Source organism: Schistocerca nitens, chromosome 1 (genome assembly GCF_023898315.1).
Source record: "Schistocerca nitens isolate TAMUIC-IGC-003100 chromosome 1, iqSchNite1.1, whole genome shotgun sequence".
Lineage (NCBI taxonomy): Eukaryota > Metazoa > Arthropoda > Insecta > Orthoptera > Acrididae > Schistocerca > Schistocerca nitens.
The window spans coordinates 1,054,815,127-1,054,838,900 of record NC_064614.1 but is presented as its reverse complement, the minus strand read 5'-3'; the positions used below and the strand labels follow the sequence as shown (position 1 = coordinate 1,054,838,900).

General features: G+C 43.3%; 1 protein-coding gene across 1 annotated transcript in view; it reads left to right on the top strand.

The window, feature by feature from the left end:
* Nucleotides 1–23,774, top strand: part of LOC126225244 (neuropeptide FF receptor 2-like) — a 245,209-nt gene that overhangs the window by 23,548 nt on the left and 197,887 nt on the right. The window contains exon 3 of the mRNA XM_049942211.1: nt 15,310–15,322. Coding sequence (XP_049798168.1) covers nt 15,310–15,322 — 13 coding nt within the window. The remainder of the gene's footprint in view (nt 1–15,309; nt 15,323–23,774) is intronic.

Sequence of the window (23,774 nt, the reverse complement as noted above, 5' to 3'; positions counted from 1 at the left end):
CAAAAGCTGTCGTCAGTGGCAAAACTTCAGAGATCCATATCGGGGACAGCACAACTTTAATTTGCACTCGACAACCGATGTAAAAGTTTTTTGTTAGGAAATTGATTTGACTATATTTTCTCAGGAAACTAATCTGATAACAAACGGAAATTTGATATTAAGTTGCTTGCACTGCAAAACTTCGTTAATTTCTAATAATACAAATGGTAATTTTACACACTGTATCAAAAAATATTTTTAATTGCTTGCAATATTAAAAAAATAAATGTAATAAATAAGATTTGACAAAAGAAAGTGTTAATTGACAAGTTCAGTAATTGTATTAGCTACAAACTAAGCCTCTGGTTATTCTTATCATTTAAACACTGACCTACAGAATTTTCCCTGACAAAGACAACTCAAACTTAACCTATTCTTTTATTACCAACAATACACAAGCCCCACGCAATCTGACTGCTATACAGTGACAACATGACTTCCAATAATCAACACAAAAGAATGGCCATCCATTGCAAGAAATCCTAACAATAACCCATTCTTTTTCATAAGTCACTTACCTCACAGAGAATCTTCATAACTACAGCAATTACAGCAAGTAGCAACAACAGCCTGCTAAATAAAAGATTCTAACTACTATAGACTAACTTCTAGGAGGCATATGGTTACCAACAGAAAGATTTTGTTGAAGAGTAAATAATGTATTTAGAAAATTTTACCTTGTTCATATAACATACAGTTGTAAAAATTATAAAGTTGTCAATTATTCCACTGCCCAAACATTACCAATCAAACATATATCTCGTTGCGTCTCACTTTACAATGCGTGTCCTACCAACAGAGAGACTCCACTATCCTCTGAAATATGTAATTCTTGTATCACCTGTGCCAACTGATCTTGTACTTCCTGTATTTCGCTTTTGTTTTGCGTATTAATTTGTTTCTGACACTTTTTAAACTTCCTTGTTTCCTCTTACTCCTCCGTGTCAGTAAAGGCTACCGGTCTTGTATCATTCAAATCATCATTTACCTTCGTAGATAAATTCTTTAACTGACCCGAAAGTTCGGCTACTTTTTCCGGTAGTGTTCCGATGTGTGTTTTTCTGAGCCAAGTTTTAGAATGTCCATTTGTGTCGTAATCGTATCTACTGTGTCTTTTAAGTTTCCCTGATTTTTATCAAGTTGAGCGACCGTATCGGCAGACGCAACAGAGTCAGTTTTAGCCTGCAAGGTGTCGTGATATGCATGTACAATAATCTATAGTTATTTTATCGCAGCTTTATGATTCTGTAATGTCTCTTCATGTCGCTAGAAAATAGGCTGAAAATGTTCACAAATTTGTGTTTTTAAGTCTTCAGAAATGTTTTGATATTTCTATTCAATTTAATGAATGTCAGTGGTTAAATCTTCGCGTGTTTGTTTAATTTCGTCAGTTAAGTCAAACTTTTGAATTTGTTGCTGTGTTTGTTTCTCTGTTCGATCAAATTCTTTAATTAATTGCAGTAACAATGCATTAGTGACTGAAACATGTTCCTTTGTGGTTTTCGTCAGAGCGTTTGCACCGGCAATATTCGTATTTTGAAAAGCAAAAAGTGTGTCTTGAGTTAACTGAGAAAAATGTATTAATCAAAACAGTGACGGATCGAGGATTTTGTTTTGGGAGGGGCTTGATCCAACTGAGCGTAGGTTTCCTCAAGGTAAACATTAATATACTAAAAATCTGCAAATTTTATTTTGCTCATTTAACGCATAGCGAGTCTCCTCGGATAACGCTTTGCAAATTCTTCAGTGACTTCGACAGGTTATAGACTGCCAGATATATCTCGCTGAATATACCATTCAACCTGTCATCCGTCATTGTCGCACGAAAGTACGACTTTTATCAGTTTAAGCGAAGAGAAGCTACGTTCCACACCAGATGTAGATACTGGTAATGTAGCGAGAATTTGTAAAAGAATTTTTATATTATGGAAAAATTCATTTGTCTCTTAATGTGCTTCTACTGCTGTTTGGGGGGGGGGGGGATGTTCCCTGTGTCTCCAGAGTTCCTTCCAAAGAAATATTTCTCCCGATAACGAGAGGGGATGAAGCAAGTCGCTGCTGTAAACACCTGCAGCTGCCACTAAAAAGTTCAGATTTTCTGTTTTTACGATGGCACTTGGCATAAGGGTGAACAGGTCGAGAATTGAAGAGTGCTGTGCTATCGAAAATCGACTCCTCAACTGTCCCAATACAAAATCGATGAAAGGAATCAATATAATCAATCTGAAACAAAACACGACATGACATTATTCTCGAACTCGAAAGAACGGAAAAGAAAGAAATGTTGCATCAAGCAAAAATCGTGTGTATGTATTAAAGGTTTATTTTACCTGTAGTATTCCTTACCATCATGTGCTTCTATATTTGAGCGAAGAGCAGAACGTTTGGCGATTCTGGATGCCTGCACTCGGATGTCCAAAGGTTCTACAATATGACACGTCTCTCGGAAAATTTCTTCATATGTCGTTTCTCTGTATCGTATTACACTATCATCTCATAGCAAAGGTTGAGATCTAATGCAACAGCCTGAAGTTGCCATGAAAGCGAAAAAGTAATTTCTAATACAGCGGCAGTTACCGTCAAAGTTAAAACAAAGTCATATCGTTGAACAGAAGTCAGAATACTTGCACTTTCCAATGACGGAGACGTTCTGTCCATTTCTTCAAGGAACTGTACGATAGAGTCAAAGAGCTCTTCGAATTGAAGGAGTGCACGATGCCTTTCAAGCCAGCGTGTATCACTAAGAATTTGTAACTTTGCTCTTTTCGCCTCTGGGTGTTTTTCAAGGACAGTTCGCTTGATAAGTTCCAACCTTTTCGCTGACTCGCGCGTAAAATTGGTGACACGACTTACAGCTCCCATCATATTGCGTATACTAGGCAAACTGCAGGCTCTCACGATAGCTAGGTTTAGTTTATTTGTTGGACGATCCACATAAGTCGCTAGCGGTTGGAGCTGCTTTTGTCGGGATTTTACGCCACTGAACTGTCCAGACATGCTGGAACCTCCATCATAACCTACTTGTAGGCCGACTTCATTTAATTCTTGAACGATGTGATCGCTTAATGCAGCACCAGTCATGTCAGTTGCAGATAGAAAGCATATGAAGTCTTCCTGTATTGTGCTACATACCTGATACATACACTGAGTTGTTCTGTACCAGTGGCATCCGTTGTTTCGTCGCCAAGGACAGCATAATATTTTGCTTTTTTATAATGACAGAACGGCAACTATCAATCGGCTGGTTCTGAGTTGTTTTGCTCAGATATGTAACACTTTTTGGCGCCGTCTCTAAATGTTTTTGGAGAGACGAATCCCCTGAGTGAAAGCGAAATTTTTGAAGGTGCTCGAAATTTTCCTTGGCTGATTTCATCACACAGTGTACCATCATCTGAGTGGCCTCTTAACGGTATGTTTTCTCGACCACATAATATGATCGTCTTTGCTATACGAATCAGCAGCTCTCTGTTTGATTTAATCATTTTCAGTTTCTCAATTTCGATTAAATTAGTTACATCTTTTTCGGGGTTTTCATATGAACTTTTCAAATGTGTGCTTTTTAAAGCTGCCATTTTGTGATAATCTGTAGCAGAATGGTTTCTGTAGATTTCAAGAGCTTTTTTTGTATTTGCAATGTGGACGAGTGACTAAATACCTTAAAGCCACAGAATGCTTGCCCCCACTATCTGGACCAGAAAATAGTACCGCAGGGGCAAACAGTATTCACCGTTCTGTTGTTGGCTATAGACTAGCCAAGCGTATTCCTTTAGCCAATCAGAACGGAACTTTCTTTTTTGTTCACCCTCTGTCTGCTCCGAGTATTCATAATTACGAGGTTGTTCTGAAGACACCATCAGATGTTTATGCTTTTCCTCGTCAGTGTGTATTTTTCCTACCACATAAGAAATATCAAAAAGATTTTCAGCGCACGTAGTCGACGTACTAGCCACTCCCACTGACACTGGTTCCGGTTCTGTAACAACAGCAAACAAAAACTACAACTTGTTTGCGAATCAGAGAATCATACAGAAGCACATCAACAACTTACTAACAACTAAAATAACTCTTCGGGCGATATTACAGGGTTATTTTAAAAAAGGCCAATAATCACTTAAGTGTTTAAAATGAAACTCATTAATATGATGCTTTTCTTTTATCATAGGGCAAACTTGAAATCAGCTAATCCCTGTAAAAGTTACATACAAAGTAACCTACTCGAGCAAAATGTATGAAACAGCTGATTTTTCGCGATTTGGAAATTAGTCCCACAGTTATAGTTGTTCTTATTGATGAGTTCTGTAATCAGTTGCCGGCCGCAGTGGCCGAGCGGTTCTGGGCGCTACAATCTGGAACCGCGCGACCGCTACGGTCGCAGGTTCGAATCATGCCTCGGGCATGGATGTGTGTGATGTCCTTAGGTTAGTTAGGTTTAAGTAGTTCTAAGTTCTAGGGGACTGATGACCTCAGAAGTTAAGTCCCATAGTGCTCACAGCCATTTGAACCATTTTTCAACTGTTCTTGCAAGTTCTCTAACAGAATTACTATGACATCTCAAACCTCAAAGTTCCTTAGATAGATAACACCGTTTAAAAGTATGAAATTTACGACAACATCGGCATTCGCGCGAAGAAAGCTAGTTTAAAAAGAATTCAAAACCGAACAAACCCGATGACTGATATTGCATTACATCATTAACGCTAAATATTACTTCACGCTGTCCCTTGTAGAGCAGGCAAAGAACATCGAATACTCAGAGCATTTTTGTTGCCAACAGTGAAATGAAATTTCCCGCTAAAAGAACTTATTCAAAACCACTATAAACCACTACATTTTATATCGTGCCTTTGACAAAACAATTAGATTGTTATTTTTTAAGCACTGAGTATATTGAGTAACCAAAAGTATGAGCAATCCAATTTATCCCTTTGTTTGAAGCTAGAACAATATTATGAAATGTGGCACAGCGAACTTACGTAAGAGAAAATGAAGAGCTCGGGGTTATCGACGTCTTCCTCGACAGAAGGTTCAACACCATAGGCAGAGGTAGTAGCAGATAAAATATGTTCAGATGCTTTACATGTCGTTAACAGTTCCGATCAGGTCACGTGAAACTGAATGAAACCGCAAACAGCTGTTAATTGATGGTCTGTTAACACTGTATTAAAGCAACATCTTCAGGCATAAGTGGTGTCACATTAATTAGCACATGGAGACTCCCGAACGTTCATAGCCAGAGAAGACAATCCCATGAAGAGGGAGAGTGCCCAAAGAATAAAAATCGCCGAAACATTGGGGCGAATAGTGCAGGGGATGCGGCAACTACACTGCTGGCCACCGTAAATGCAACACCCTGAAGGAAGCATCCGAATCAAGTTAAATTTACACCATGAGTTTGCAGCGATGAGATATGCAACTGATTAGAATTTCAGCGTAGACGCACATCACGCGCGCCTGTGGCGCCACCTCATAGCGCCATTTAAGGTTTGGCGATTTCGACGAGTGTACGTTCGGCACGTGTATTTGCCTTGTGGTTGTTTCACAAGACGATCAGTTATGCCTCGTAGACAACAGCGAACATCTTTTGATCAAGTATCCGAGTTCGACAGAGGAAGGATAGTGGCTTACCGAGATTGTGGATTATCATACAGAGAAATCGCTAGTCGTGTTGGACGAAACCAAACAACTGTAATGCGGATATGTGACCGTTGGATGCAGGAGGGTACGACGGACCGACGTGGTCGATCGCATTCACCTCGGTGCACCACTGCACGTGCTGATAGGCAAATTGTGCGCATGGCAGTGACGGATCGCTCAGGTGACATCCCGAACCATAGCACAGCACATTGCGTCTGTAACGCCTCATCCAGTGTCTGCGCGTACCATTCGACGCCGTTTACAGCAGAGTGGTCTGTCCGCAAGACGTCCATTGCTTCGTCTACCATTGACGCAGAACCACAGACGTCTCCGTCGCCAATGGTGTGATGACAGACGGATGTGGACGGCAGAATGGAATGACGTTGTCCTTATTGACGAGGCACGTTTCTGTCTGCAGCACCACGATGGTCGGATTCGAGTGTGGAGACACCGTGGAGAGAGGATGCTGGACAGCTGCATTATGCACCGCCACACTGGTCTTGCACCGGGTATTATGGTATGGGGCGGTATTGGATATTGCTCTCGCACGCCTCTAGTATGCATTGCCGGTACTTTAAATAGCCGGCGCTACATATCCGAGGTGCTGAAGCCAGTTGTCCTTCCTTACCTTCAGGGCTCGGCCACAGCCATATTTCAACAGGATAATGCGCGACCATACGTGGCACGCATTGTCCAAAGGTTCTTCGTCAATAACCAGATTGAATTGCTTCCCTGGCCGGCTCGCTCTCCGGATCTTTCGCCGATAGAAAACATGTGGTCCATGGTTGCTCAACGAGTGACCCAGATTACATCCCCAGCTGCCACACCAGATGATCTTTGGCAACGTGTGGAAGCTGCTTGGGCTGCTGTACCCCAGGAACACATCCAACGTCTCTTTGACTCAATGCCGAGACGTGTGGCAGCGGTGATCTCCAACAATGGCGGCTACTCTGGCTACTGATTCTGGCAGGAACCACATGTCACAGACGTCTGTAAACGTAATCATTTGATACTTGGTCAACATATTATCTGCACAATAAATTTTGTTGTGCTACCTCTTGTCTTTCTTGGTGTTGCATTTACGGTGGCCAGCAGTGTATAATCAGTAGTCGTTAGGGTAAAACACTAGTGGATTTTCTGATTATGAGCGTTCGGAGCATCTCCATGTGCTAATTTATGTGACACCTCTTACACCCGAATACCGGTCGGGCCAATAAACCATCAGTTAACAGCTGTCTGCGGTTTCATTCAGTTTCAAGTCACCATGAATTTCAACAGCTGTGGCTGCCCATGTTAACAAAGTTGGCAGTTCATTATTGTGACAGCATTGTCTCTTCCTTCCGATTCCTGCTCGGATCGACAAATGCGAATTCATCATTTCGGATTTCATTTTATTTCTCGCTTTAGTTTTAATTATGTTCAACTGTCGAAAAAGTCTTTCCACTTCCGCATTCGACCTGGTAACATTAGTAGTGACAGCGCTAAAGTTGTCAATTCGTGAAATGTGCTGACGTATTTGCATCTCTGTGTTGAAGCACTTCACACCAGAAATTAACAGCGCCTGTTTCGGACCATTTGTCTAGAGCTGAATTTTTTTCATTGAAAATCAGTTTTTATTATTGTGCCAGGATCAATATTACACGATTCAAGGAGAGGAATCAATGACTCTTTAACGACATGAAGAGCTCTGGACACTGAAAGAAGTGAAATTCTCCTCAAAATTTTATTGTTGTGTGCAAGTCGTTGAACAACTGAACTATTAAATGGTACACAAACTGGATGCATCTCAGACATAGGACATGTTCTTGTTCTGTCAGAGTACATACGAAAAAAATTCAGCCTGTACAATAATGTGACTTCTCGCTATTCGTAACTGCCGGGTACGCAGTGAATGTGCTGAAGCTTTCTTTCTCTCTCTCCATCTCTCTCATCCACAAATACGTCGAACCGCCTCATAGGTGATGAGACAACTTCAGGCTCCATGGCTCCAAGCAGTAACACAGGGTGTACATGAAGTCCGGGAACACTTTCAATTATTTATTGCACAAAAACCAAACATTGTACGATATCACACATATGTCTTTTTGAAGAGAAGCCCTGAAAGTTTCTTTTCATGTATACCGCCACAGCGTAGTCTGGTAATTTGCCGGTAGTCAGCGCTAGTCGCAAACATGAAGAGTTCACGTGCGGAGCGAGCGTTCTGTGTGTTGGAGTTCGACAAAAACAAGTGTACTGTAGCTGTTCAACGGATGTTTAGAACCAAGTACGGTAAAAAGCCACCAACAAGGAGGGCCATTTACCACTGCCACAACAAGTTCATTACGGTGGGTTGCTTGTGCCCGGCAAAGAGAAGAGGACGTCCCAATGTGAGTGAAGTGAATGTGGAGCGCGTACGAGAGACATTCATGACTAGTCCAAAGAATTCGCGACAGTATTGAAACTCCTGCGACAGTAGCTGTCTATGAAACCATTCAAATTGGAGCTAGTGCAGAAGCTCAATGACGACGACAAATACAAGCGTTACGAGTTTTGTTCGCTTTTGCAACAATTGAATGAGGATGGGGATGGCATTGTTGATAGCTTAACTGCCACTTTTTACACCAATGGGAAAATGAACAGGCATAATTGTCGAATCTGGGGTACAAAGCATCCACACGAGTGCATTGAATTTGAGAGTGATTCCCCAAAAATCGGGCTGTTTTGCGCCATGGATCCTCAACCGAGAAACCTAGCGCAGATGGCCACGGCATTGGTATCGGCACGGCTCCACGTCCCTGTCGTTTCCTTCCAGAACCTCACTGACTCTCTTCCTCGACGTCTCTCAGCGGTCCACGCTGTAAAAGATGGGTATTCAGGCTACTGACAGGTGGTGACATTAATGTGACTGGACAGTGTATATCAGCATACTCTGAAAGGAATCTAATTTGTAGCAGTTCTTGATTCAAATTCTGGAATACTTATTTCGTCTCGTTTGGTGAAGGAATTTTGGAAAACTGTATTTATTAACTCCTTTATTGGCACTGTCATCGGTAACATTCCCTTCGCTACTGCGCAGTGAAGTTATTGTGTCTCGCAACTGATCTGCTTCACATACTACCAGAACTTCTTTGGATTTTCTGCCAGATTTAGAGACAGACCTTCATTGTGGACATTATTAAAAGAATCTCACATTGAATTTCGGGTTGTAAAACCTCACCATTTATGCGGACTTTGTGTTCTTTAAAATTTCCCGCGGTTTTTCATTGTCTCTCCAACAGTGTTCTGACCTTTTTCGTACCATGGGCGGTTATTTTCGTCTATGATTGATTTATTTGGTACAAATATTGTCGCAGAAGAAACTAAGTAGCACAGTCACCGTGGTATAGTGGTTATGATACTAGACTGTTGCATGGAGGGTCGTGCGTTCAAAGCTCACCTGAACTGTGAAATTTTAGTTTCTATATACGGTTCGAGTACCTTCTAGAAGTATCCACAAATGTCAAGAATCATTATACTGGAATGTTCTGTAACTGTATACAAACCGTGTGTGTTCTGGCCGGAGACAGTACGCTCGGTGCTCTTGTATGTGCAAGTGTTGAATAAACCTTCTGTAAGTGAAGTTCGTGTTCGTCATTCATCTAATTACACCTACTTCTACGTGACAATATCTCTACAGCTGTCACTGCTGTTTCTTTGGATTTAAGCCCCATCTGGTCTATACTTCCATAGGGAATTCGGAGGGTATGGAGGCTGTCTCTTAGGAAAACGCCGAGTGAATTTTTATTTGCCATTTTAAAGAAACATATTTTGGGTTTGGTTTTGCAGTGTTTGGGTGTTGCGGTATTCAGTCTTGCTACAACGACTTTGTGGTCACTAATCACTGCATCTGTCATAACAGTCTCTGTTTGCTAGTGGTTATTTCTTGCTAAAAGGTCGAGTATGTTTTCGAATCCATTTACACTCCGAGTGGGCCCTTCAAATAATTGTACAAAATAATATCCCGAGAAAACATTCACAACGATTTCTGGCCATATTTTGTGCCTACCACCGACTATAACACCTAATCTCGCCAACATATCGAGAGTAGATTGACGTCGCCATCAAGTATAATTGTATGAGTGGGGTACCTACTTGAAGACTTCTTGGAAGTTTTCACCAGCTGTATCGACTGAGTCGAGATGTCGGCAAACGGAACCAATTATTAATTTATTCCGGTTTTCCAGTATAAACTCCACCCATGCTAATTTACAGGAACTAACTACGTCAATCTCTCTACAAAAATAACCACTTCTAAAAGCAACAAACACGCCACACCAACTGTATTTAATCTATCCTTTCTGAACAACTTCACATTCTAGTGGAGGAAACCTGATATATCCCGGCCGGCCGGAGTCGTCGAACAGTTCTAGGCGCTTCAGTCTGGAACAGCGCGACCGCTACGGTCGCAGGTTCGAATCCTGCCTCGGGCATGGATGTGTGTGATGTCCTTAGGTTAGTTAGGTTTAAGTAGTTCTAAGTTCTAGGGGACTGATGACCTCCAATGTTAAGTCCCATAGTGCTCAGAGCCAATTGATATATCCCCTCTAATATCTCATGTGCATGAGTTTGGAGGTAACTGAAACCAAGGCTATTTAACTTTACACAGGATTAACTGAATATTACGCCACACAGTTTGAAATAGCTATTAGCCTTTACCCCATACACAAGCAAAACTGAGAAAATCATAACATGACAAGCATCGAAGTTTAAATGAAAACCTTCGCCTTACCAAAGCACTTCTCCAGTGAGAACACATCAGTTATTTGTGGTTGACCGCTACCTGCTAGCTTAACGGCAGACTCCGCACAAATGCTTGAATTTTCCCATCATACGGTAACAATCAACACCAGACTTAGCTCGAAAAACAAGGCAACAGGTAAACGCAGAAAATAACACTAACAAACAACAAAATATTTACACATATGTAATGAAATCGAATGAAAAAAGTGGTGGCTTTGGTAGCACAACTAATATTGCTTATTTGCGACAATGAGGATGGTATCGGAAGATAATAGGGTTGCGAAAATGTAATATATGCAGTGGCAGTTTTTTAGTGAGCGAAATTGATTTTTAATCTTTAATTCTGCAAGTTACTGGAAAATGCTGTTCAAAGTTAAGTTTAATTTCAGCTGTCTGAAAGACAATGAAAAATATTAACAAAATTAATAACTTTAATTCAAAGCTGTTTCCAGTAATAGTTCGCGAGGACTGAGCTTTGCTGGTCTGCACAAAGTCAGCCCTCACTTAACTGATGCTGTGTGTCGGTGTGTCGTCATCATTCGTATGTTGGTCCATAATCCGAGAGCATCGAGCGATTATCGTCGTCGTGCTAATCCTCTTGATATTAGCCACCTGTTCGTGGACGCAGCACGAACGCGTAATGTTTGTAGAATCCTCTCACTGAGCGTATTTGCAGCTGGCAACGTAGAGAAAAAAGTTTCATTCAGTAAATACATGACGTATCCAGATGTCATAACGTTTGTTAGCCGTTTGTAGCCACAGTTTTGAATCTTCTGTTTCCCGTTCGATGACAACTAGGAACATTTCAGGTTACCATAGCCTCCAATAACAAAGTGCACTAATATAATTGTGATTTGATTTTACAGTCCGCGATATGTACTAAAAGGACCATACTGTTCACAATAGCTACCGTACGCTCACACTAAACATGCGAAGATCGGCACATCGTACATTCAAGATCAATGTTCCGAATATCACTTCTCGAGAAAGCACATTAACGTATTTCTAGCTCAATTTGACAGTCCGCTGTACATTACTCCGCGGTACATACCACACACGCATAGCATTCACGCGGCTTGGCGATATGCACATTCCAGTTCTAAGATTAATGTTGTAGATGTTATTTAGCCATTAAAGCAATGTGACATAATTGGTTATTAGTTTCTTTGTCTACCGAAATCAATATGAGCTCAACACATCTCGCCTGACACTACACCGAATATAAAGATTTACAATTTTACATAGAACTGCAACTTCATGTTATCATATCCATGGACAATAATTTGAAACAACGTTTTAATAAACGTTCAGACACACAACAGCAGAAAAAACTAATAATTCCATGCTTAGTAACTCCTGGACGTAAACAGAAAAGGAGTACAAAGAAACAAAGTTACAAAATACAAACTATAATAAGTCTTCCGTCGCACCAACAAAAGAAATTACGGGATACACTAGATGTCCATAATTAAAGTCCCGGTTTCAAAATACTGTAGAAAGAGGACCACAGCTCGGAATGACGTAACATTTGAATAACGTAATGTTGACGCGGGAGAAAATGTCATGGACCAAAAAAATTGACCTTCAGATGGTGCTGTAAGCGTCAGAATGTGCACATCAACAGAAGTGCTGCACTCCGCTGATCCTCAATTTGCGTCCGAGTCGCGTAACATGTTTGTCTCCATGAAGGACCGCGCACTATAGGTTAAGCTCTTTTACAAGATCGGTGACTGTGCGCCAATAGCCCTACAGAAGTTCCGAGTCTACGAAGAACGACATTGGTCCAATGCCTGATAAGGGTCGGGATAAAATATTTCATAAGTAGAAAAAACATGTTCCCTTGAAGAACATTGTGGCAGGGAGAGGAAAGCAGTTGATCCTAAGTCTATGAAAGATGTGGCCACAGCACTGCAGGAGAGGTCGAGCGATGGTGTACAGACATGCAGTGCAACGGGGAATTGGCCAAACAATGGACATGCGTGCTAGCTTAAAATCCCAAGAAATATCATGCATTGCTATCCACACAAAATCAACCATGTTCCGGAGCTGTTTCTTGCTCAACTGCCAGCAAGAAAAAGTTCACTCTGGAATTTCTTGTTCGCAAGGAAGTTGACAATGAGTGGCCATAGAACATTCTGCGGACAGACTAAGCCCATTTTCGTCTTGAAATACATGTCAGTACGAATAATTGTAGAATATGAGCAACGGAAAATCCGTACCACATCAAACGGTACCACTTCATTTTGCAAAAGTGACTGTATGGTGCAGATTGACGCATCATTTATAGTAGGGCCCTAGTTTTACTAGGAGACGGGTGCTGATGGTCTGTTACCTGTACCGTCACTGATAAACGCTATAAGAGTCTTTTGCGCAGCAACGTCATCCTAAACTTTCAACAATGTGGATTTTCGGGTAGGGCCATTTTTATGCAAGTTGGCACTTCTCCGCACATTGCATAACCAGTGAAGCGGCTACCGCAGAGACATTTCAAAACTGCTGAAATTTTCAGCCGTCATTTCATACACCTTGGCCGTCCATACCATATTCCATGTGACTTCTAGCTGTAGGGTTATTTCAAAGACGTTGTTATTTCAAAGAAGTTGTGTTCTGTGATCCAGTTACGAACGGAGTTGGACTGAATGCATGCATTGCGCAACACATTCAGAACGTGACTCTCACGCCCCGAGACATTCAGATCTGTTGCGGAACATGCTGTTTTTCGATTTCAACTTGTGATGGACGGTGGACTCCACACCGACCATGTTTAGCGCCAGTCTCACGACCGTTATAAACTGAGGTACTTTTCTTTTTAAGCGGGTTTTAGCTCCAGGGCAATTATAAACCGAGGTAACTTTGTTTTTAATGAGGTTTCTTATCTAGAACATCCGAAGTGGTACGACCTTGCCTTTGTGGATGGCCTTACCTAACTAACAGATAGCCGAACTTACGCAGTCATGCACATTGAACAGTATGGGTGGCTTGTGTGCAACTCAATCCATATCCGTCGTATTGCGATTCATCTACACTCCTGGAAATTGAAATAAGAACACCGTGAATTCATTGTCCCAGGAAGGGGAAAATTTATTGACACATTCCTGGGGTCAGATACATCACATGGTCACACTGACAGAACCACAGGCACATAGACACAGGCAACAGAGCATGCACAATGTCGGCACTAGTACAGTGTATATCCACCTTTCGCAGCAATGCAGGCTGCTATTCTCCCATGGAGACGATCGTAGAGATGCTGAATGTAGTCCTGTGGAACGGCTTGCCATGCCATTTCCACCTGGCGCCTCAGTTGGACCAGCGTTCGTGCTGGACGTGCAGACCGCGTGAGACGACGCTTCATCCAGTCCCAAACATGCTCAATGGGGGACAGATCCGGAGATCTTGCTGGCCAGGGTAGTTGACTTACACCTTCTAGAGCACGTTGGGTGGCACGGGATACATGCGGACGTGCATTGTCCTGTTGGAACAGCAAGTTCCCTTGCCGGTCTAGGAATGGTAGAACGATGGGTTCGATGACGGTTTGGATGTACCGTGCACTATTCAGTGTCCCCTCGACGATCACCAGTGGTGTACGGCCAGTGTAGGAGATCGCTCCCCACACCATGATGCCGGGTGTTGGCCCTGTGTGCCTCGGTCGTATGCAGTCCTGATTGTGGCGCTCACCTGCACGGCGCCAAACACGCATACGACCATCATTGGCACCAAGGCAGAAGCGACTCCCATCGCTGAAGACGGCACGTCTCCATTCGTCCCTCCATTCACGCCTGTCGCGACACCACTGGAGGCGGGCTGCACGATGTTGGGGCGTGAGCGGAAGACGGCCTAACGGTGTGCGGGACCGTAGCCCAGCTTCATGGAGACGGTTGCGAATGGTCCTCGCCGATACCCCAGGAGCAACAGTGTCCCTAATTTGCTGGCAAGTGGCGGTGCGGTCCCCTACGGCACTGCGTAGGATCCTACGGTCTTGGCGTGCATCCGTGCGTCGCTGCGGTCCGGTCCCAGGTCGACGGGCACGTGCACCTTCCGCCGACCACTGGCGACAACATCGATGTACTGTGGAGACCTCACGCCCCACGTGTTGAGCAATTCGGCGGTACGTCCACCCGGCCTCCCGCATGCCCACTATACGCCCTCGCTCAAAGTCCGTCAGCTGCACATACGGTTCACGTCCACGCTGTCGCGGCATGCTACCAGTGTTAAAGACTGCGATGGAGCTCCGTATGCCACGGCAAACTGGCTGACACTGACGGCGGCGGTGCACAAATGCTGCGCAGCTAGCGCCATTCGACGGCCAACACCGCGGTTCCTGGTGTGTCCGCTGTGCCGTGCGTGTGATCATTGCTTGTACAGCCCTCTCGCAGTGTCCGGAGCAAGTATGGTGGGTCTGACACACCGGTGTCAATGTGTTCTTTTTTCCATTTCCAGGAGTGTATCATTTGTAGCCGACCCTTTTCACGTTAAGAGCCTCACAGCGTCATCTATCGGTAAAACTGAAGTTTTCTTTGTTCCATAACGTTTCCCCCCAGTGTCAATAACACGCTGGTCAAATCTGACGTCATTCTGAGCAGTGATTTTCTTTCTACAGCGCCTTGAAACTGGAACTTTAATTTGGGACACCCTAAATATATAAGGTGTCCAAAATTATATATAGGATGAATCACCCAAAACTGAATGCTATTGATGTGCGGTTTTCACGGAATGAATCGGTAGTGACGGGCTCGATTATTGGCGAATAAATAGGCTGTAATAGTGATTGGAAATTATTTTTTTATGTTAACATACATTTTTTAAATGGAACCATGCCTATTGACATCAACAGGCCAAAAGTAGGGTAAATTAGAATGTCGGTGGTTTTTGTTGCAGAATTTTAGTGAGAGTCGTTTACGAGATACCGTATTTTGAAAAGCTTCCACACCGACACTTGTATGTGCCATTCAACTTGCGTGGTTGCTAGATACGATGGTTTCATATTTGCTTATTGTGGCATGATGCTTCTTGAGTGCATGTCGACTTGCTAGTCAGTGTGTGACAGTCCAAGCAGTAGATCATGAGTGGACGATGGGGTTCATCAACGCAGAAAAAGCCGGCATGTTCATGGTGTATGGAGAGTGAAGGAAAAATGCAGTTCGTTCTTGTACGGTGTATGCGGAAAGATATGCTAACAGACGTCAACCATCTCGGCAATTATTTATCACCCTTTTAAACCAGTTGTTGTATTTAAAAAAGTGTATGTTTGCACAAAAAATACACTTTCTAAATAGTATTGCAGTCTGTTTATTGGCTAACAGTAAGAGCCCCTCACCACCATCCCACTCTGTGAAAACCGCATATCAATAGACTTTCCGTTTCCGCTACATTTGCGGTGCAAGTTTTAGATTATTCACGCTGTATATATATACGTACCGTACTAGATGACAAACCCGTCGTATCCCGGGTATTTATTTTGTCAGTTTTGTATTGGAAACGAGGACAAAAGATTAACTGTGTCTGTAGTGAAATACCGAAAAAAATAATTTCTATCTCTTCTCGAAAACACCTTTGAAATTATGAAACAGTCGTACAAACAAATATCCATTATGTGCAGATGGCTAAGTATGGTGACCAAATTAAGGCACATGATCCGAGACTGTTTCGAACGTTGGGCACAGCTGTTTCGCTGTCTAAAACGAGATTTTGTAAACGTATCTATGCGAATGCCAATAAGTAGGCCTATATACGGTTGTTTTCGCCTACAACCGTTACCGCTTCACAGTTCAAAGCTGTTGAAGGCGCTGTCGGATTTCAAGTATTTTCTTACATTGACACGACTGCAGGAGTGTCTTAGTAGTAAAGCAGAAATTTATTAAAACTGCCTATATGATGCGGTATTTTTTCGAGTATCTCAGTGTTTATGACGTCATATCTCTTGAACTACGTGTCGTATGATGATATATTTGTGAAGGTACATTCAGTGGCATATGTGGATACTGTCAGCGAATAGAGATAGTAGTAAAGAAGTAATAAATTTAAACGGGATGCATGAGGCTGCAGTTTCTCACCCGTCTCAGTGTTTATGACGTCAATCACCTGTTCTATGTGTCATACAACGATATAATTTTCAAGGCGCATTCGGCAGTGTATACGGATACTGTCTGCAAAAATCTGTTACGACTGGAATTAGTAGAAAAGAAGTAATAAATTTAAATATCACGCACAGTGCAGCAGTTTTGCATGGACTCCAGTGTTTATATCATATCGCCTTTACTATGTATGGCACCACGATAAACATTCGTAGGTGGATTTAGTGTCATATGTGGATACCGCCTGCAAAATATATTGCGAATACTGTTGCCCACACAGAAGTAATATAGTTAAAAGTCATGCAGCAGCTTTTCCTAGCAAGTCATTGTTTATCACGTCAGATATCCTGAATTATGGTTCTCAACTCCACACCCATTTTTGCTGGGCAATAAGGGATATGTGAAGTCTGGTTGAAATCGGTCGAATAGTTTCGGAGGAGACGTGCAACACACACACACACACACACACACACACAGAAAAGAAAAAAATAATTAATGCAGAGTAATGAAGTTTCGGGAATACATTTGTCCAGGTAACATTTTTAAGTGATCAACAATGCAAGATCATAAGTTAACGTAAGCATGAGATAATCCATTGCAAATGTGAAATCCTGGTTCATTAATAACCAGCGAGCCGCCAGAATGTTTAATACAAGCATACTAACGTATATGCCTGTGATGTTCAGGTGCCGCATGTCAGTTTGTGAGATGGTGCTCTATGCCTGTAGCGCTTGGTCGGTCAATACAGGGACGGTTAATGATGTTTGTGAACGATGCTGGAGTTGTCCTCTAAATATGTCCCATATATGCTTGATTGAAGACAGATCTAGTGATCGAACAGTCCAAGGCCGATGCAACATGTGGACACTCTGTGGACCGGTATGTGGGCGATCGTTATCCTATTGGAAAACACCCCCTGGAATGCAGTTCATGAACGATAGCAGAACAGATCGAATCGACAGGCTGACGTACAAATTTGCAGCCATGGTATGACTACGAGGAGGCTCCTGCTGTTATACGCAACTGCAACCACGCCATAACTCCAGGTGTAGGTCTAGCACGCAGACAGGTTGGTTGCTGGTTCTCAACTGGCCTCCTTGTAACCAACACACAGCCATCACTGAGACCGAGGCACAACCAGCTTTCATCAGCACACACAACAGACCTCCACCCTACCTCCTATGAGCTCTTGTTTGACACCACTGAAGTCACAAACAGCTGTGGTTTGAGGACAGCGGAATGCACGTTGCTGCGCGTCCGGCTCGGAGCTGCCCTTGAAGTAACTGATTTGTAACAGTTGGTTGCGTCACTGTGGTACCAATTGCAGCAGCTCTCACTGTGGTGCCAGTGGCTGATCACATTGCTGCTGCAGATGTAATACGAAGCGCCAGTGCCGTACATCAAACACGATGGTCTTCGCTCTTAGCAGTGCTACGTGACCGTTCGGAGCCTAGTCTTCTTCCGACCGTACATTCCTGCGACCACGGCTGCCAGCAGTCATGTGCGGTACCTAATTTCCTGCCAAGTCTTTCTGCAATATCGCAGAAGCAACATCCAGCTTCTCGTAGTCCTACTGCATGACCTCGTTCGAACCCAGTGAGGTGTTCATAATGGCGTCTTTGTCGCCTCAAAGGCATTCTTGACTATGATCAGTTCACCACGTTAAATCTCAAAGGTAACTAGCACCCAAGATCTTTACAGTTTGTATTTAGAGCAAACCCGGTTTGCTTCTTCACAGTGGAGCTACTAGCGCCATTATTATTCGATGTGCACGAAATCTGAATAGATATCATCTTTCTGATGTACAAATACGCCAACCAACTTTTCTTTATTTCGCATTTACGAGGGCTATTTCGAAAGTAAGGTCCGATCAAAAATGGTTCAAACGGCTCTGAGCACTATGGGACTTAACATCTGAGGTCATCAGTCCCTTAGACTTAGAACTACTTAGACCTAACTAACCTAAGGACATCACACACATCCATGCCCGAGGCAGAATTCGAACCTGCAACCGTAGCAGCAGCGCGGTTCCGGACTGAAGCGCCTAGAACGGCTCGGCCACAGCGGCCGGCAAGGTCCGATCGATCGCGAAATGTTAACTACAGTGAAAATCCGAAAAGATTTGCATAGATGTATTCAGCAGTGCCTCTAGTATGGCAGTTGATCGTGTCACATCACTCTTTTCAGCTCCGACCGCACACTGAACACCTGATATTCCTAGATAGTGTCTCCCACCCACGTATGAGAGCCTGGTAAGAGATTTCACCCGACGTCATGCAACCCACGTAACATAAGTGACGCGTGTTTCCTTCTGCATTCTGCGATTCTCGGTCGCACTCCGCAGGGGGCAATGAAGATGCTTCTGCAACGTTTTCGATGGGAAGTGCTTGATCACTCCCAATTCAGCCAGTAATTGGCTCCCCTTAAGTTTCATCTCTGATCATATCAACCGTTGGCTGTGAAGACAAATTTCTGGCACAGACAACGAGCTGTAGATCAGCTTAGAGAATTTGGGGAAAACACAGGCGGCTTCCTTTTACGATGAGGGTATTGGGAAGTTAGTACAACACTATGACAGTACTACTGCTTTCTTTCAGCCGTTCACAGTACCAGCACTACGGTGGCTAATGATACAAGACCAAGGCAGCCAATGATTCAGACTTTAGCTACCACAATTAAGAAAAAACTGCTACCCTTTGTCTGGTGTTTAGACAAAAACCCTTTCGATATCGTTAAAACTATAGTATCGCTAACTGTATCGTTAAAACACCGTGCTGTAGCAATGTCCATGGTCCTTTGTTTACACGGAGATGATTTCACACGGCTTTAAGTCGGAAATGTCGTTTACGTCATTATGGCAGGAAACCCTACAACGATAAAAGAAAGCAAACGCCTTCCATTTATGAAGACTTGCATTACAGAATGATCACACAAGTTGTCTAAACAAGAGATTGAAACGGGAGTCTTCCGTAAGAGTGACTGTATTAATGGTATGTACACTAGTCGCCATTAAAATTGCTACACCACGAAGATGACGTGCTACAGACGCGAAATTTAACCGACAGGAAGTCCACAGCTCGTGGTCGTGCGGTAGCGTTCTCGCTTCCCGCGCCCGGGTTCCCGGGTTCGATTCCCGGCGGGGTCAGGGATTTTCTCTGCCTCGTGATGACTGGGTGTTGTGTGATGTCCTTAGGTTAGTTAGGTTTAAGTAGTTCTAAGTTCTAGGGGACTGATGACCATAGATGTTAAGTTCCATAGTGCTCAGAACCATTTGAACCATTTGAACCGACAGGAATAAGATGCTGTGATATGCAAATGATTAGCTTTTCAGAGCATTCACACAAGGTTGGCGCCGGTGGCGACGCCTACAACATCCTGACATGAGGAAAGTTTCCAACCGATTTCTCAGACACAAACATCAGTTGCCTGGTGAAACTTTGTTGTGACGCCTCGTGTAAGGAGGAGAAATGCATACCATCACGTTTCCGACTTTGATAAAAGTCGGATTCTATCCTATCGCGACATTGCTACTCTCGTTGGTCGAGATCCAATGACTGTTAGCAGAACATGGAATCGGTGGGTTCAGGAGAGCAATACGGAACGCCGTGCTGGATCCCAACGGCCTCGTATCACTAGCAGTCGAGATAGGCATCTTATCCGCATGCTGTAACGGATCGTGCAGCCACGTCTCGATACCTGAGTCAGCAGATGGGGACGTTTGCAAGACAACAACCATCTGCACGTACAGTTCGACGACGTTTGCAGCAGCATGGACTATCAGCTCGGAGACCATGGCTGCTGTTACCCTTGACGCTGAATCACAGATAGGAGCGCCGCCGATGGTGTACCCAACAACGAACCTGGCTACACGAATAGCAAAACGTCATTTTTTCCGGATGAATCCAGGTTCTGTTTACAGCATCATGATGGTCGCATCCGTGTTTGGCGACATCGCGGTGAACGCACATTGTAAGCGTGTATTCGTCATCGCCATGCTGGCGTATCACCCGGCGTGATGGTATGGGGTGCCATTGGTTACACGTCTCGGTCACCTCTTGTTCGCATTGGCGGCACTTTGAACAGTGGACGTTACATTTCAGATGTGTTACGACCCCTGGCTCTACCCTTCATTCGATCCCTGCGAAACCCTACATTTCAGCAGTATAATGCACGACCGCATGTTGCAGGTCCTGTACGGGCCTTTCTGGATACAGGAAATGTTCGACTGCTGTCCTGGCCAGCGCATTCTCCAGATCTTTCACCAACTGAAAACGTCTGGTCAATGGTGGCCGAGCAACTGGCTCATCACAATACGCCAGTCACTACTCTTGATAAACTTTGGTATCGTGTTGAAGCTGCATGGGCAGCTGTACATGTACACGCCATCCAAGCTCTGTTTGACTCAATGCCCATGGGTATCAAGGCCGTTATTACGGCCAGAGGTGGTTGTTCTAGGTACTGATTTCTCAGGATCTATGCACCCAAATTGTGTGAAAATGTAATCACATGTCAGTTATAGTATAATATATTTGTCCAATGAATACCATTTTATCATCTGCATTTCTTCTTGGTGTAGCAATTTTAATGGCAAGTAGTGTAATAACACTATACTAACACGCTAATAAGTTATCCCAGATGATCACACTGTCAACCTAATACATCTTTAATACGTTTTGAGCAATGCTGTATCAGAAAATGTACGAGTAAATATAGAAGTCATCCACTGAGTGAATGATTGTAACACATTGATGATAATAATACTTTGGCGGAATGGAAGCGCTGAGAACAACCATCGCGTTGTAAGTTTCCGTTTTTCCAGCAGTTTTAGTTCCAGTGTATGTAATATATTATTGAACGGATCTTATCTATACCTTACTTATAGATAGCAGCACGTACAATTACCACTGAAAGAAGAAGATGTTTCTGCATTCCGAAGAAGTGTCCTGTCTTTTAAACTAAGTGTTTGATAAAGTAGTGCGACTGAAATCACGATAAGACTCGAATCAGTCTCTCGCAATTTATGGAAAGTGAACGGATATCTCTGTTATGGGCTAGAAGTGAAATGAACAACTGTGCTGACCATCTATTTTGTTGTCACCATTCCCCCATGAGACAATGAATAACGGAAGTTCACAGGTAACATTATAAGAAAATTCAATTGGTGGCAGCATAATTCTGTCATAGTGGAAGTTGAAAAGTACTACGAAGAATTACAACAACTAGGCCCTACTCTGTTAACTACATTCCCACTTGCTTGCTACAGACAACGCCTCTGTCCTCACAGAATACATGTGAGTTTAACGATTTGATGCTTCATTACGTGAATAACAATTATGATAGTCAAAAGCTTATCCAGTAAGTAGCTTATCCAGTAAGTAGTGATTAAGTCAATATCCGCCAGACAAAATATTTCTGTTCTTAGCCCAGGTGGAACCTTTTCGATGGCATATTAAAACAAATTTGTTCATCAGTCCCAGTAACTTTATTTCAAAAAAGACACAGAAAAAATATCTTTCATGGTGAGTGCAAGAAATAAACTTCGAAGCTTATGTTAGTTATGAGAATGTAGTCAACAGCATCATCACGCAAATTTGATATTGCTCAAGATAATTGCAAAAGAAATAAGAACTTAGTTCTCCCCTGCCTTCGTCATAAGCTTTTGATTTTATAAATTATAGACTGCAGCAATCAGTCGTCCTTTTTTAGATTTTATTACGCAAATCCAGATTTCGGCTAGTAGCTAGTCATTCTCAATGCACTATTCTCGCCGTCCGGGTGGCCGTGCGGTTCTAGGCGCTACAGCCTGGAACCGCGTGACCGCTACGGTCGCAGGTTCGAATTCTGCCTCGGGCATGGATGTGTGTGATGTCCTTAGCTTAGTTAGGTTTAAGTAGTTCTAAGTTCTAGGGGACTGATGACCACAGATGTTAAGTCCCATAGAGCTCAGAGCCATTTGAACCATTTTTTGCACTATTTTCTATTCTCAATGCATGTCAGCCCCTGTTATTCGGGCGTCAGTCACAGTTCTTTGAGTACTCAAGCCCTCTAGGCAGTAGTTAAGAGACCGACCGTCACATCGGATGGCAGGCACTGGCGATGTTGATATTTTGCAAACGAGTCTCCGAGGCAGGTTTACGACACCGATCGCAGGCTACAAGGCATGGCCTCGCGGGCTCTGTATATAAACGCGAAGTAATCAGAGCAGTACACAGCACCGTCGTGGTGTGAAGAGCCCATACATTGCAGTTAGAACAGCGCCTGTGTGTAGAAGCCGAAGAGGGCTGAGGAAAGTTGACGCTGTAATTATCAAAGAGCACTCCACTTGCCCTATCCAGGGGAATTACGTCAGAGGCGTAGGGAAAAGAAGTTTAAAGAAGTGATCCTGGAGGCTCAAAGGGGGTGTCGCCAGTATACGCGTCTAGAGCCGAAGAGAATGACGATTGTTTAAGTTGCAGGCCAACCACGACGACCTTTTAGCGACTCAAATCGTCGGCCAATTGGCCCGCTGACTCTAGCTCCAACCTCTGCTGCACGGTCATGTCTTTGTTGTGGCGGTGCGCGTCGCACCTTAAGCCGTCGGCACACGGACCGTGCATCCGAACGTTGAGCGTGCCGAGTTTCTGACGTCACAGCATGGAATAGCACGCTCGGGAGTCTTTCCGAACGTGCAGAGCAATATCTGGCATGTCAGATATTCTCAGCGTGCGTCTGAGCGTTGACCAATGACATGGCACAACGCCACCTACGTCACACGCACGCCGTCTCCCTTCAGTACAGAGTTGTGACGCGCCATATTGTCATTCATTTCAAGCCTATACGTATATATGCCGTTCCGAGCACCATCAAATTGAGAATCACTGCAAAACTCATTGTTAACTGTGTGATTCGTTCCAATAAAATAATGAGAAACATCATATTCGCGGCAAAATAATTATTGTAACTTGCGTATAATGAGAGTAGGCTATTTGAAGGCAGCGACACACTGAAGATCCACCCAAAACGCATTGTTCTTGGTACAATGTGTTATAATTAAATTTCAGTTAGTAAAATATCTACGATTAAAGTTTTTGGCAAGAGGTAAGGTACTATCATTAGATACAGCAGATGTGATGTTGGCATAGCGTAATGAATAGCATCATTGTGTACTAATGAGGTTTTTTTGTTGGGGCGGTGGTTCGCGTCCTGACACGACAAATTTTTTTTTCCTAACATTCGCGTTTTTCTTAGGTTCTGATACTTTATTATTAGTAAAATATAAGTATAGACTGT